The sequence below is a fragment of the Anomaloglossus baeobatrachus genome, chromosome 12 (genome assembly GCF_048569485.1).
Source record: "Anomaloglossus baeobatrachus isolate aAnoBae1 chromosome 12, aAnoBae1.hap1, whole genome shotgun sequence".
In the NCBI taxonomy this organism is placed as follows: domain Eukaryota; kingdom Metazoa; phylum Chordata; class Amphibia; order Anura; family Aromobatidae; genus Anomaloglossus; species Anomaloglossus baeobatrachus.
Window position 1 is genome coordinate 47,328,854 of NC_134364.1, and position 13,069 is coordinate 47,341,922.

At 50.7% G+C, this 13,069-nt stretch overlaps 1 protein-coding gene across 3 annotated transcripts in view; it reads right to left on the reverse strand.

The window, feature by feature from the left end:
* The window catches only part of KIAA0586 (KIAA0586 ortholog), a 355,375-nt gene extending 345,215 nt beyond the window's left edge, over positions 1–10,160 (reverse strand). For all 3 annotated transcript variants that reach the window (XM_075329931.1, XM_075329932.1, XM_075329930.1), the window contains exon 1: positions 9,733–10,160. In XM_075329931.1, the coding sequence (XP_075186046.1) occupies positions 9,733–10,099 (367 nt within the window). In that variant the 5' untranslated portion in view covers positions 10,100–10,160. The remainder of the gene's footprint in view (positions 1–9,732) is intronic.
* Positions 10,161–13,069: the final 2,909 nt, after the last annotated feature.

Below are 13,069 nucleotides of genomic sequence, written 5' to 3' on the forward strand. Positions count from 1 at the left end.
CCCGGCGCACTACAAGTCCCAGCCGCGCCGCCGCTCCGAGAGTGGCCGGCGCGGTAGTTCCCATTACATGAAGTCACACAGCAAAGCTGCTGTGACTCAAACCCCAGCGTTACTGTCCCCGGCGCACTAACACACCCAGCAAGTCTGGTGTGTGCGTGCCCGCCTGAACGGGGACACAGAGTACCTGAAAGTTGCAGGGCCTTGTCCCTGAATGGTACACAGCTCCTTATCCATCAGGTTCAACTGGGTCTGTGGATGGAGCCCGGCCTCAGGGCTTGGGGGCCGGTAAGATCCCACTTCCACAGAGCCCCTCAGGGGGATGGGGAAGGAAAGCAGCATGTGGGCTCCAGCCTCCGTACCAGCAATAGGTACCTCAACCTTACGAACCACAAGTGGTGTAAGAAGGGAGCATGCTGGGGGCCCCATATGGGCCCTCTTTTCTTCCATCCGACATAGTCAGCAGCTACTGCTGACTAAACAGTGGAGCTATGCGTGGATGTCTGACCTCCTTCGCACAAAGCAGAAAAACTGAGCAGCCCGTGATCCCACGGGGGGTGTATAGGCAGAAGGGGAGGGGCCTTACACTTTTTAGTGTAATACTTTGTGTGGCCTCCGGAGGCAGTAGCTATACACCCAATCGTCTGGGTCTCCCAATGGAGCGCCGAAGAAACAACCAAAAATCCCGAAGGACAACAGGGCGGGTGCTGGGTCTCCCAATAGGAGCTAGAAGAAAAGGAATTTACGGTAAGTAACAAAATTCCCTTCTTCTTCGGCGCTCCATTGGGAGACCCAGACGATTGGGACGTCCAAAAGCTGTCCCTGGGTGGGTAAAGAAATACCTCATGTTAGAGCTGCAAAGACAGCCCTCCCCTACGGGGAGGCAACTGCCGCCTGCAGGACTCTTCTACCTAGGCTGGCGTCCGCCGAAGCATAGGTATGCACCTGATAATGTTTGGTGAAAGTGTGCAGACTCGACCAGGTAGCTGCCTGGCACACCTGTTGAGCCGTAGCCTGGTGTCGTAATGCCCAGGACGCACCCACGGCTCTGGTAGAATGGGCCTTCAGCCCTGATGGAACCGGAAGCCCAGCAGAACGGTAGGCTTCAAGAATTGGTTCTTTGATCCATCGAGCCAGGGTGGCTTTGGAAGCCTGCGACCCTTTACGCTTACCAGCGACAAGGACAAAGAGTGCATCCGAGCGGCGCAAGGGCGCCGTGCGGGAAATGTAGATTCTGAGTGCTCTCACCAGATCCAACAAATGTAAATCCTTTTCATACCGATGAACTGCATGCGGATAAAAGGAAGGCAAGGAAATATCCTGATTAAGATGAAAAGAGGATACCACCTTAGGGAGAAACTCCTGAATGGGGCGCAGCACTACCTTGTCCTGGTGGAACACCAGGAAAGGAGCTTTGGATGACAGCGCTGCTAGTTCAGACACTCTCCGAAGAGACGTGACCGCTACCAGAAAGGCCACTTTCTGTGAGAGTCGAGAAAGTGACACATCCCTCAGAGGCTCGAAGGGCGGCTTCTGGAGAGTAACAAGGACCTTGTTTAGATCCCACGGATCTAACGGCCGCCTGTACGGAGGTACGATATGACAAACCCCCTGCAGGAACGTGCGCACCTGAGAAAGTCGTGCTAGACGCTTCTGAAAAAACACGGATAGTGCCGAGACTTGCCCTTTAAGGGAGCCGAGCGACAAGCCCTTTTCCAACCCAGATTGCAGGAAGGAAAGAAAGACAGGTAACGCGAATGGCCAGGGAGATACTCCTTGTGCAGAGCACCAGGATAAGAAAATCTTCCACGTTCTGTGGTAGATCTTAGCAGAAGTGGACTTCCTAGCCTGTCTCATGGTGGCAACGACCCCTTGGGATAATCCTGAAGACGCTAGGATCCAGGACTCAATGGCCACACAGTCAGGTTCAGGGCCGCAGAATTCCGATGGAAAAACGGCCCTTGGGACAGTAAGTCTGGACGGTCTGGTAGTGCCCACGGTTGGCCGACCGTGAGATGCCACAGATCCGGGTACCACGACCTCCTCGGCCAGTCTGGGGCGACGAGTATGACGCGGCCGCAATCGGATCTGATCTTGCGTAACACTCTGGGCAAGAGTGCCAGAGGTGGAAACACATAAGGGAGCCGGAACTGCGACCAATCTTGCACTAAGGCGTCTGCCGCCAGAGCTCTTTGATCGCGAGACCGCGCTATGAAGGTCGGGACCTTGTTGTTGTGCCGAGACGCCATTAGGTCGACGTCCGGCACCCCCCAGCGGCGGCAGATTTCCTGAAACACGTCCGGGTGAAGGGACCATTCCCCTGCGTCCATGCCCTGGCGACTGAGGAAGTCTGCTTCCCAGTTTTCTACGCCCGGGATGTGAACTGCTGATATGGTGGAAGCTCTTTCCTCTACCCACATGAGAATTCGCCTGACTTCCTGGAAGGCTTGCCGACTGCGTGTCCCTCCTTGGTGGTTGATGTATGCCACCGCTGTGGAGTTGTCCGACTGAATTCGGATCTGCTTTCCTTCCAGCCACTGCTGGAAGGCTAATAGGGCAAGATACACTGCCCTGATTTCCAGAACATTGATCTGAAGGGTGGACTCCTGCTGAGTCCACGTCCCTTGAGCCCTGTGGTGGAGAAAAACTGCTCCCCACCCTGACAGACTCGCGTCTGTCGTGACCACTGCCCAGGATGGGGGCAGGAATGATCTTCCCTGCGTTAATGAGGTGGGAAGGAGCCACCATAGCAGAGAATCCTTGGCCGTCTGAGAAAGGGAGACTTTCCTGTCTAGGGAAGTTGTCTTCCCGTCCCACTGGCGGAGAATGTCCCATTGAAGTGGACGCAGATGAAACTGCGCGAACGGGACTGCCTCCATTGCTGCCACCATCTTCCCTAGGAAGTGCATGAGGCGCCTTAAGGGGTGCGACTGACCCTGAAGGAGAGACTGCACCCCTGTCCGTAGAGACCGCTGCTTGTCCAGCGGAAGCTTCACTATCGCTGAGAGAGTATGAAACTCCATGCCAAGATACGTTAGTGATTGAGTCGGTGCCAGGTTTGACTTTGAAAAGTTGATGATCCACCCGAAAGTCTGGAGAGTCTCCAGCGCAACATTCAGGCTGTGTTGGCATGCCTCTTGAGAGGGTGCTTTGACAAGTAGATCGTCTAAGTAAGGGATCACCGAATGTCCCTGAGAATGCAAGACTGCTACCACTGCCGCCATGACCTTGGTGAAAACCCGTGGGGCTGTCGCCAGACCAAATGGCAGAGCTACGAACTGGAGATGGTCGTCTCCTATCACGAAACGTAGAAAACGTTGGTGCTCTGTAGCAATCGGCACGTGGAGATAAGCATCTTTGATGTCTATCGATGCAAGGAAATCTCCTTGAGACATTGAGGCAATGACTGAGCGGAGGGATTCCATCCGGAACCGCCTGGCGTTCACATGCTTGTTGAGCAGCTTTAGGTCCAGAACAGGACGGAACGAGCCGTCCTTTTTTGGAACCACGAAGAGATTGGAGTAAAAACCTTGCCCTTGTTCCTGCAGAGGAACAGGGATCACCACTCCTTCTGCTTTTAGTGAGCACACCGCCTGCAGAAGGGCATCTGCTCGGTCGGGATGTGGGGAGGTTCTGAAGAACCGAGGCGGAGGACGAGAACTGAATTCTATCCTGTACCCGTGGGACAAAATGTCTGCTACCCACCGGTCTTTGACCTGTGGCAGCCAAATGTCGCAAAAGCGGGAGAGCCTGCCACCGACCGAGGATGCGGAGGGCTGAGGCCGAAAGTCATGAGGCAGCCGCCTTAGAAGCGGTTCCTCCGGTTGCTTTCTTGGGGCGTGACAGAGCCCGCCAGGAATCTGAGCTCCTTTGCTCCTTCTGAGTCCCTTTGGACGAGGAGAATTGGGTCTTGCTGGAGCCTCGAAAGGACCGAAACCTCGACTGCCACTTCCTCTGTTGAGGTTTGCTTGATCTGGGCTGGGGTAAGGAGGAGTCCTTACCCTTGGATTGCTTAATGATTTCAGCCAATTGTTCACCAAACAGTCTATCTACAGATAGCGGCAAGCTGGTTAAACATTTTTTGGAAGCAGAATCCGCTTTCCATTCCTTTAACCACAAGGCTCTGCGCAAGACAACAGAGTTGGCAGACGCAATTGAGGTACGGCTTGTAGAGTCCAGGACAGCGTTGATAGCGTAAATCGCAAACGCAGACATTTGCGAGGTTAGGGACGCTACTCGCGGCACTGCTGGACATATGATAGAGTCCACCTGTGCCAGGCCAGCTGAAATAGCTTGGAGTGCCCACACGGCCGCGAATGCTGGAGCAAACGACGCGCCGATAGCTTCATAGACAGACTTTAACCAAAGGTCCATCTGTCTGTCATTGGCATCTTTAAGTGAAGCCCCATCTTCCACTGCAACTATGGATCTAGCTGCAAGCCTGGAGATTGGGGGATCCACCTTTGGACACTGGGTCCAGCGTTTGACCACGTCAGGGGGAAAGGGATAACGTGTATCCTTAAGACGTTTGGAGAAACGCTTATCTGGGTAAGCATGGTGTTTCTGGACTGCTTCTCTGAAGTCAGCGTGGTCCAGAAAAGTACTCAGTTTACGCTTGGGATACCTGAAATGGAACTTCTCCTGCTGTGCAGCTGCCTCCTCTGCAGAAGGGGCAGGGGGAGAAATTTCCAATAGACTATTGATGGCCCCTATAAGGTCATTTACCATGGCGTCACCATCAGGAGTATCCAGATTGAGAGCGGTTTCAGGATTAGACTCCTGATCCCCCTCCTCTGTCTCATCATGTAGAGACTCTTCTCGTTGAGACCCTGATCCGCGTGATGACGTGGAGGGTCTCTCCCAGCGAGCACGCTTAGGCTGCCTGGGACTGTCATCTGAATCAGAGCCGTCAGGCTGAGATGCCTGGGACCCCCTTGAAGCACGGATTAACTCCAACTGAGGGGGACCGGGGAACATTGCCGCAGCAGTGTCCATGGACTGAGTAACTGGCCTGGCCTGCAAGGTCTCTAGGATTTTTGTCATAGTGACAGACATCCTGTCAGCAAAAACAGCAAACTCTGTCCCCGTCACCGGGACAGGGTTCACCGGCGACTCTGCCTGGGCCACAACCACCATAGGCTCCGGCTGACGAAGTGGCACAGGGACCGAACATTGCACACAATGGGGGTCATTGTAACCTGCCGGTAGATCAGCCCCACAAGCGGCACAAGCAGCGTTCACAGCCTGTGTCTTGGCACCCTTGCGTTTTGCAGATGACATGTTGTCGTCTCCTCAGAGCAATAGGGGTATACAGCCAAGAAGCGACCTTACAGTGCAAAATATATATATATATGGTACAGAGAAAAAAGTACACAAATATCACACTGTGGCACTAGTGGGGCCAGCACTTAAGTGCTGCTTACCGCCCGCTAAACGCGGGTGTGTGGTCGCCAGAAATCCCTTGTCTGGGTCTCCCAGAGCCTGTGTCCGTTCTCCAGCCAGACTGCATGCAGGAATGGCTGCCGGCGTCCTGTGGAGAGGGGCGGGCCCTGGGCGTGTGCAGACAAAGAGCGGGAAACCTGTGCTCAGTGAGAGGGCTGGAGCATGTAAATAAGGCTCCAGCCCTCGGCGCTGAATAAACGTACAGCGTCTCTCCCTTGCCCTGATTGACAGGGTGGGGGCGGGAACGAAGCGGAGCTAGGCCGCAAAAGCCGGGGACTAAATTTATAAGCGCCGCCGTCGTAAAAGCACGGTCGGCGCTAAGTCCCCGGCGCACTACAAGTCGCAGCCGCGCCGCCGCTCCAGGGGCGGCCGGCGCGGCAGTCCCCAACACAAAGTCACTCAGACAAACTGTAGTGACTGTAATCCCAGCGCGCAGCGCTACTGTCCCCGGCGCACTAGCACACCCAGCAAGTCTGGAGTGTGCGCGGCCTGTACAAACGGGGACACAGAGTACCTTAATGTCGCAGGGCCTTGTCCCTGAACGGTACCCAGCTCCGTATCCAGCAGGTTCCATGGGTCTGTGGATGGAGCCCGGCCTCAGGGCTTGGGGGCCGGTAAGATCCCACTTCCTCAGAGCCCCTCAGGGGGATGGGGAAGGAAAACAGCATGTGGGCTCCAGCCTCCGTACCCGCAATGGGTACCTCAACCTTAACAAACACCGCCGACATAAAGTGGGGTGAGAAGGGAGCATGCTGGGGGCCCTAGTATGGGCCCTCTTTTCTTCCATCCGACATAGTCAGCAGCTGCTGCTGACTAAACAGTGGAGCTATGCGTGGATGTCTGACCTCCTTCGCACAAAGCAGAAAACTGGTGAGCCAGTGATCCCACTGGGGGTGTATAGCCAGAAGGGGAGGGGCCTTACACTTTTTAGTGTAATGCTTTGTGTGGCCTCCGGAGGCAGTGCTATACACCCAATCGTCTGGGTCTCCCAATGGAGCGCCGAAGAAACAGACAATGGATACATATAAACTCTGCACATCCTACGCTTTCATGTTTAAGGCTGTGTGCCCACGATCAGTGTTCACAGCGGTTTGGATGTAGCCTGCTTCAGCTGCGTCCAAAACGCTGCATTGTACAGTACAAGCACAGTGGATAGGATTTCTAGAAATCCCGTTCCCACTGTGCTTGTTTTTCCCACATCAAACACTGACCTGCAGTGCGGCTTCTCGATCCGCAGCATGTCAATTTTTTGCTGTGGAATCGCATGAGTCCTCCAAGAACACAGCGAGGAGACCACAGCGCACCAAACCCTGACCATGGGCACAGTCAGCTGCGGTCCACTGCGGAGGAGACTCATGGCCCCGCAGGTCAGGACCCACCGTGTCCAGGACGCAGCAACTCCTCATCATAGGCACGTGCCCTATCAAGGCTCAGGCTTTGGGCCCACTCTCAACCAGAATGCAAAAAAAAAAAATAATATTTAGAAGTGCTTTGATGTAAAATTACATGAACGCATTTTGTCTTGGTGGCCGATGTCACAATGTGACAGGTGACTGCTTCTACAGAATATTTTTGGCTATGAGCGTGGGGGGGTGCATTTTTTATTTATGATTGTCAAATCTGAAAAAAAAACTAAACTTGAAACTTGACAGTGAAAGGGAGGGTTAATAAGCACAGTTTCATCACATTAAGAGGGTATTCCCATCTCCAAGATCATATCCCAATATGTGGTAGATGTAATAATAATATTAATATTAGCAAATGCCTCCAATTAGAAATGTAGTATAGTTTTCCTGATATAGCCAGGTCACTTACCTCATGTACAGGGCATTGCAGGACTTTAGGCATCCATGGTTATGACCCTGAGCAACTAACTAACTGACTATATGCATGGTCGTAACCATGGATTCCTGCATATAGTCAGTTAGTTAGTTGCTCAGGGTCATAAGCATGGATACCTAAGGTCCTGCAATGCCCTGCACATGAGGTAAGAGACATAGCTAATCAGGAGAACTATACTACATTTCTAATTGGAGGTATTTGCTAATATTAATATTATTACACCTACTACATATTATTATAGGATCTTGGAGATGGGAATACTCCTTTAAATAAGTGGATGTCAAAGAGCTTAACCTTTACAATTTCTAAAAACAGGAGCTTATAACTTTGGTGATTAATCAGATCACATTCGAGAGGTTTCTTGCGCAGGCGGATTTCTTTGGGTAACACTAGCAACTCTTTCCTTGGGTGATTTGTTTTCCCCGTTTATTATGTATGCATTCGGATGCCTTATGACAATGAATTATTTTGACAATTGCAGTTGTTTCCCTTTATATCTTTGATAACTGTGCATAAAACATTTACAAATAAAGGTTTCCTCTTCTTTTCTTTACTTGGATCCGTCCGTTCCTTTGCTCGTTGAACACATTTCATTCCAAATTTATCCACAAGGTGGCGCTGTGTTCATGTTCTGAAAAGATCACAGGTAGATTCTGTGGCTGAAAAGTCCAAGGAAAACCCCTATGATCACAATACTGCTCAACACAGAGCTCAGGGGGCTTCTCTAAAGAGAGGTCTAACCGGGAGAAGCCCAGGTGTTATAAGATGGTGTTGAAGAGGTGAGACCCCCCAGCACCTGTCAGGAAAGTGATGATCTGTGGATGTTTCATTGATAAGTGATTGTGCAGGTTTAAACATCATGGCTGCGGTGAGTGGGAGTCCTTTATAAAGACTCATATAGTACCCAATTTTTCCTCCCGAGGAACATGCCAGGAGCGATTCCCAAAATATCCCCTATATACAAAATAGGCGACAAGCAGTGGATCCTCACCCCTTCAGAAGAACAGGGCGTCAGTAAAGGAGGTCGGGACCCCCATCAATTTGCTGGAAGAGCCCTATTCTGTGCATGACATTAAATATTGGTAATAGCCCTTTAAGTGATGCCCCCAGGACGTGCCTGCTAATAACGTCTTCCATATGGGACCGCTTAGGCTGGATCTAGTACGGAGGCCATGAGACAAAACATGGGCTAAAAGAGTATTCCACTTTCACCCCAATTGCTACCTGTAAAAAAAAAGCTAAATCAAATTGTTTTTACGCTCCCAAGGTCTTGACAGTGAACATCACCGCTGCAGTCAATCCCTGAACAATGCGGATAAAGAAAAAAAGAGATGCGGAGGTCGGTGATTGGCTGCAGTGGTAATGTATGCGGTCAACGCTGCAGCCAAAACACAGAGAGCAGAGCAGTGGCGGAGAGTGGGGGGGATGGACTGGAAGAGGGTATCTCATTTCATTGTTTTACATAACTGGCAGAGTTTGGGGTTGCTCTACAAAAAAAAAAAATGGAAAAACCCTTTAATCTATCAGTTACAATGGGTAAATTAAGTATTAAATACGTCACCAATTTTCTAAGTAAATATATTTCTAAAAAGGAACTATTGACATGAATTTCTCACTAGATGTCGGTAACAACCCATCCAATACACACAGGCAAAACCATAAATCAAGTTGTGTAATAATGAGAAATGATACAAGGAAAAAGTATCGATCACATGAAAAAAGAAAAGGTGCAAAAAAACATGGAAAGTTATTACAGCAGCTGAAATCTACCAGTAATTAGAAAGCAATCCTGCCACTGAGTGAAAAATAATATCAACTGATGGCCTAAAAAAAGGTGTCTCATTACCGAGGTGCCACACAAGAAACATCTCATGATGGGTAAAACCAGTGAGCTGTCTCAAGACCTAAGCAACCTTATTGTTGCAAAATTACACATACATTAATTTATGAACATCTATGGTTTCATTTCTTTGCCTGTGTGGATCGGATGTTTTGTAACCGACATCTGGTGAGAAATATATTTACTTAGAAAATTGGTGACGTGTTTGTTACTTATTTCGCCCGCTGTATACTCTAATGATTGTCCCTGGGGCCATTAACGAACATAACTACTGTTGCTAAAAAAAATATGCAACACCAGCTCCAAACTGTAAATAACTTTTATTCCATCACTTCTCTGCTGAAGAATTGCCCAGCGGACCCCTTGAGATAACACAAAACCCCCTCATTGAGTAAAAGAATGGTAAAGCCAAATTGTCTAATTATTTATACATTTCCAGGAGGAATAACAGAGGAACGACACAAGGTAGAGTTCTAAGAAAAGCCATTGGGTTTGTCGCCTAACTTTCCCAGCCATAGTCCCTTGATATCTGCGCTGGCCCATACTAATATGGCGGACGCTCTGGTAAAGCGGAGCGATAACCCATACCCAAGCGCCAGGTGCCAACTTACCCTCCATCAAGGTGAAGGCGACAGCGGGGTACTTGTTAGCAGGTAGAGCCGGGGGGACGCGGGCAGGGTCTCGCTTCTTAAAGGTAAAGTCTGGGAAAACAGGAGCGGGCACCTCTCGCACCCTCCTGCCATCGCTGTCCTGGCACACACTGACATTACTAGGTGCTACCTGACTGGGCTCTGTCCTGGAAGCCCCTGGGTAATGGTGGCCTGAGGACAGGGGGCTGGGGTCACCTGCTGCCAGCCTGCTGCCCACCTTCCTCTGTGAGGAGGTGACATGGAGGCTGGTGGAGCGGATGAGGACATCACTGGCAGTGCTGCTCGCTATAGAATCCAGGCTGACATTATCCGAGGCTTCTTCCCCCATTCCTCTCAGACTGTTACCCGGTCACTAGGCTGCAGCACACATCAACAGGGGGACTCAAATGGGAGCGGGCACAATCCTCGGCTTTACTACAGGAAGTGTCTCCAGTCCAGTAAAGTATTCTACGGCCGGCCGCCATCTTTTCAAAGCTCACTAAATAATTACAAGAGTACGAAATGTCCTCCCCAAAATGGCGTCCGAATGGAGAGACAACAGGCGTTTGTGCAGCGGCCTCTAGCAGGTTGCTAGGTTCCCGAGACTAGTAACGGTCGAAATGTCCGCGCGATATAGTGTCTCGTGCAGAAACAGCAGCATTCTGCTTTTAGTTCCGGAGAGTATAGTAACCAGTGACCTCTGAGTGAAATAAAATATACAGTTTTCCTAATGGAAGCACAATATACCGGATCACTTGCAGCAGACATGTCAGTCACTCCAGTTTTAAGGGGTTATTCTCATCTTCATAAATGGATATTGTTGAACAGTGCTAAATACAAACAATTTTGCAATTTTCACCTTATTAAAAATTTAAGACGTTCACTTCTTGAAATATTATAAGGGTTTTCCCGTTCATTGACAACCCCACTGTAATCAATTCAGGACCCCGATAACAAAAACAATGGCCACTCCCCTTACGCAGCATCCCTGATATCAGAGCCGCTGTTCCCAGAGAGTGGCGTAACTGCCGCCAAATCAGCCGCTTGTAGGCTGCAGCCTTTACTATTTCATCAAAGCGGACATTCGCCGTAACCGAATATTGGTAACCTGCAGCCCCAGTCTGCACGTGACACAACGACGCTGGACCGGAGACATTATGGAGGGGAGTATATATTATTTGCATTTTCTTTGGGGTCCTGAATTGATTGAGCATGGCAGAAGTAGTGGAAATCCACCTGTTAACACTTTTTTAGCTTGTTGCCTTGGAAACCGACAAATGCTATCCAACTGTAAAGATGGAATAACCCTTTAAGAGAGAGTCATCCTCCTCTTTCCTAGCTTTTCTTCAGTCCTGGGGACTGCTGCACTGGGCGCTGATTATGTGCAGACGGGAAGGAAGAGGATAGAGCCATTATTAGTGGGTTAAAGGATGCCCTGTAGGATGGCAAACCTCGCTACAACACTAAAGTATATATTATCATCCACAGAAGCAGCAAAGCTCATGCCTAGGTATTGCTTGGAGAGGAAGCAAATTAACACACCTGTACCTGTCTCCGGTCATATATTCATTCTTCTAAGTGCATTGACCCCCCCTCCCCCCACAAGAAAAAAAATCACTTCAAACCTGATTTTCATTTCTTCAATAGATTTGAAGGATGATCATCTACAGCCAAACCACTACTGGGTACTTGAGTTGCGGCCATCTGAGCATCCAATTGTTGGTTACGAATATCGAGCACCCGAGCATGTTAGTACTCGCTCATCACTAGTTACGAGTCCTGAGCACCCGAGCATGGTAGTGCCCGATCATCACTAGCTACGAGTACTGAGCACCCGAGCATGGTAGTGCCCGCTCATCACTAGCTACGAGTACTGAGCTCCCGAGCATGGTAGTGCCCGCTCATCACTAGCTACGAGTACTGAGCTCCCGAGCATGGTAGTGCCCGCTCATCACTAGCTACGAGTACTGAGCTCCCGAGCATGGTAGTGCTCGCTCATCACTAGTTAAGAGTACTGAGCACCTGAGCATGGTAGTGCCCGCTCATCACTAGCTACGAGTACTGAGCTCCCGAGCATGGTAGTGCCCGCTCATCACTAGCTACGAGTACTGAGCTCCCGAGCATGGTAGTGCTCACTCATCACTAGCTACGAGTACTGAGCACCTGAGCATGGTAGTGCCCGCTGATCACTAGCTACGAGTACTGAGCTCCCGAGCATGGTAGTGCCCGCTCATCACTAGCTACGAGTACTGAGCTCCCGAGCATGGTAGTGCTCACTCATCACTAGTTACAAGTACTGAGCACCTGAGCATGGTAGTGCCCGCTCATCACTAGCTACGAGTACTGAGCACCCGAGCATGGTAGTGCTCACTCATCACTAGTTACAAGTACTGAGCACCTGAGCATGGTAGTGCCCGCTCATCACTAGCTACGAGTACTGAGCACCCGAGCATGGTAGTGCTCGCTCATCACTAGTTACAAGTACTGAGCACCTGAGCATGGTAGTGCCCGCTCATCACTAGCTACGAGTACTGAGCACCCGAGCATGGTAGTGCCCGCTCATCACTAGTTACGAGTACTGAGCACCGGAGCATGGTAGTGCCCGCTCATCACTAGCTACGAGTACTGAGCACCGGAGCATGGTAGTGCCCGCTCATCACTAGTTACGAGTACTGAGCTCCCGAGCATGGTAGTGCTCGCTCATCACTAGTTACGAGTACCGAGCACCTGAGCATGGTAGTTCTCGCTCATCACTAGCTACGAGTACTGAGCATCCGAGCATGGTAGTGCTCGCTCATCACTAGTTACGAGAACTAAGCACCCGAGCATGGTAGTGCCCGCTCATCACTAGTTACGAGTACAGAGCAACCGAGCATGGTAGTGCCCGCTGATCACTAGTTACGAGTACTGAGCACCTGAGCATGGTAGTGCCCGCTGATCACTAGTTACGAGTACTGAGCACCTGAGCATGGTAGTGCCCACTCATCACTAGTTATGAGTACTGAGCACTTGAGCATAGTAGTGCTCACTCATCATTAGTTACCAGTACAGAGCACCCGAGCATGGTAGTGCCTGCTCATCACTAGCTACGAGTACTGAGCACCGGAGCATGGTAGTGCCCGCTCATCACTAGTTACGAGTACTGAGCTCCCGAGCATGGTAGTGCCCGCTCATCACTAGTTACGAGTACCGAGCACCTGAGCATGGTAGTGCCCGCTCATCACTAGTTCCGAGTACTGAGCACCTGAACATGGTAGTGCCCACTCATCACTAGTTACGAGTACTGAGCACCTGAACATGGTAGTGCTCGCTCATCACT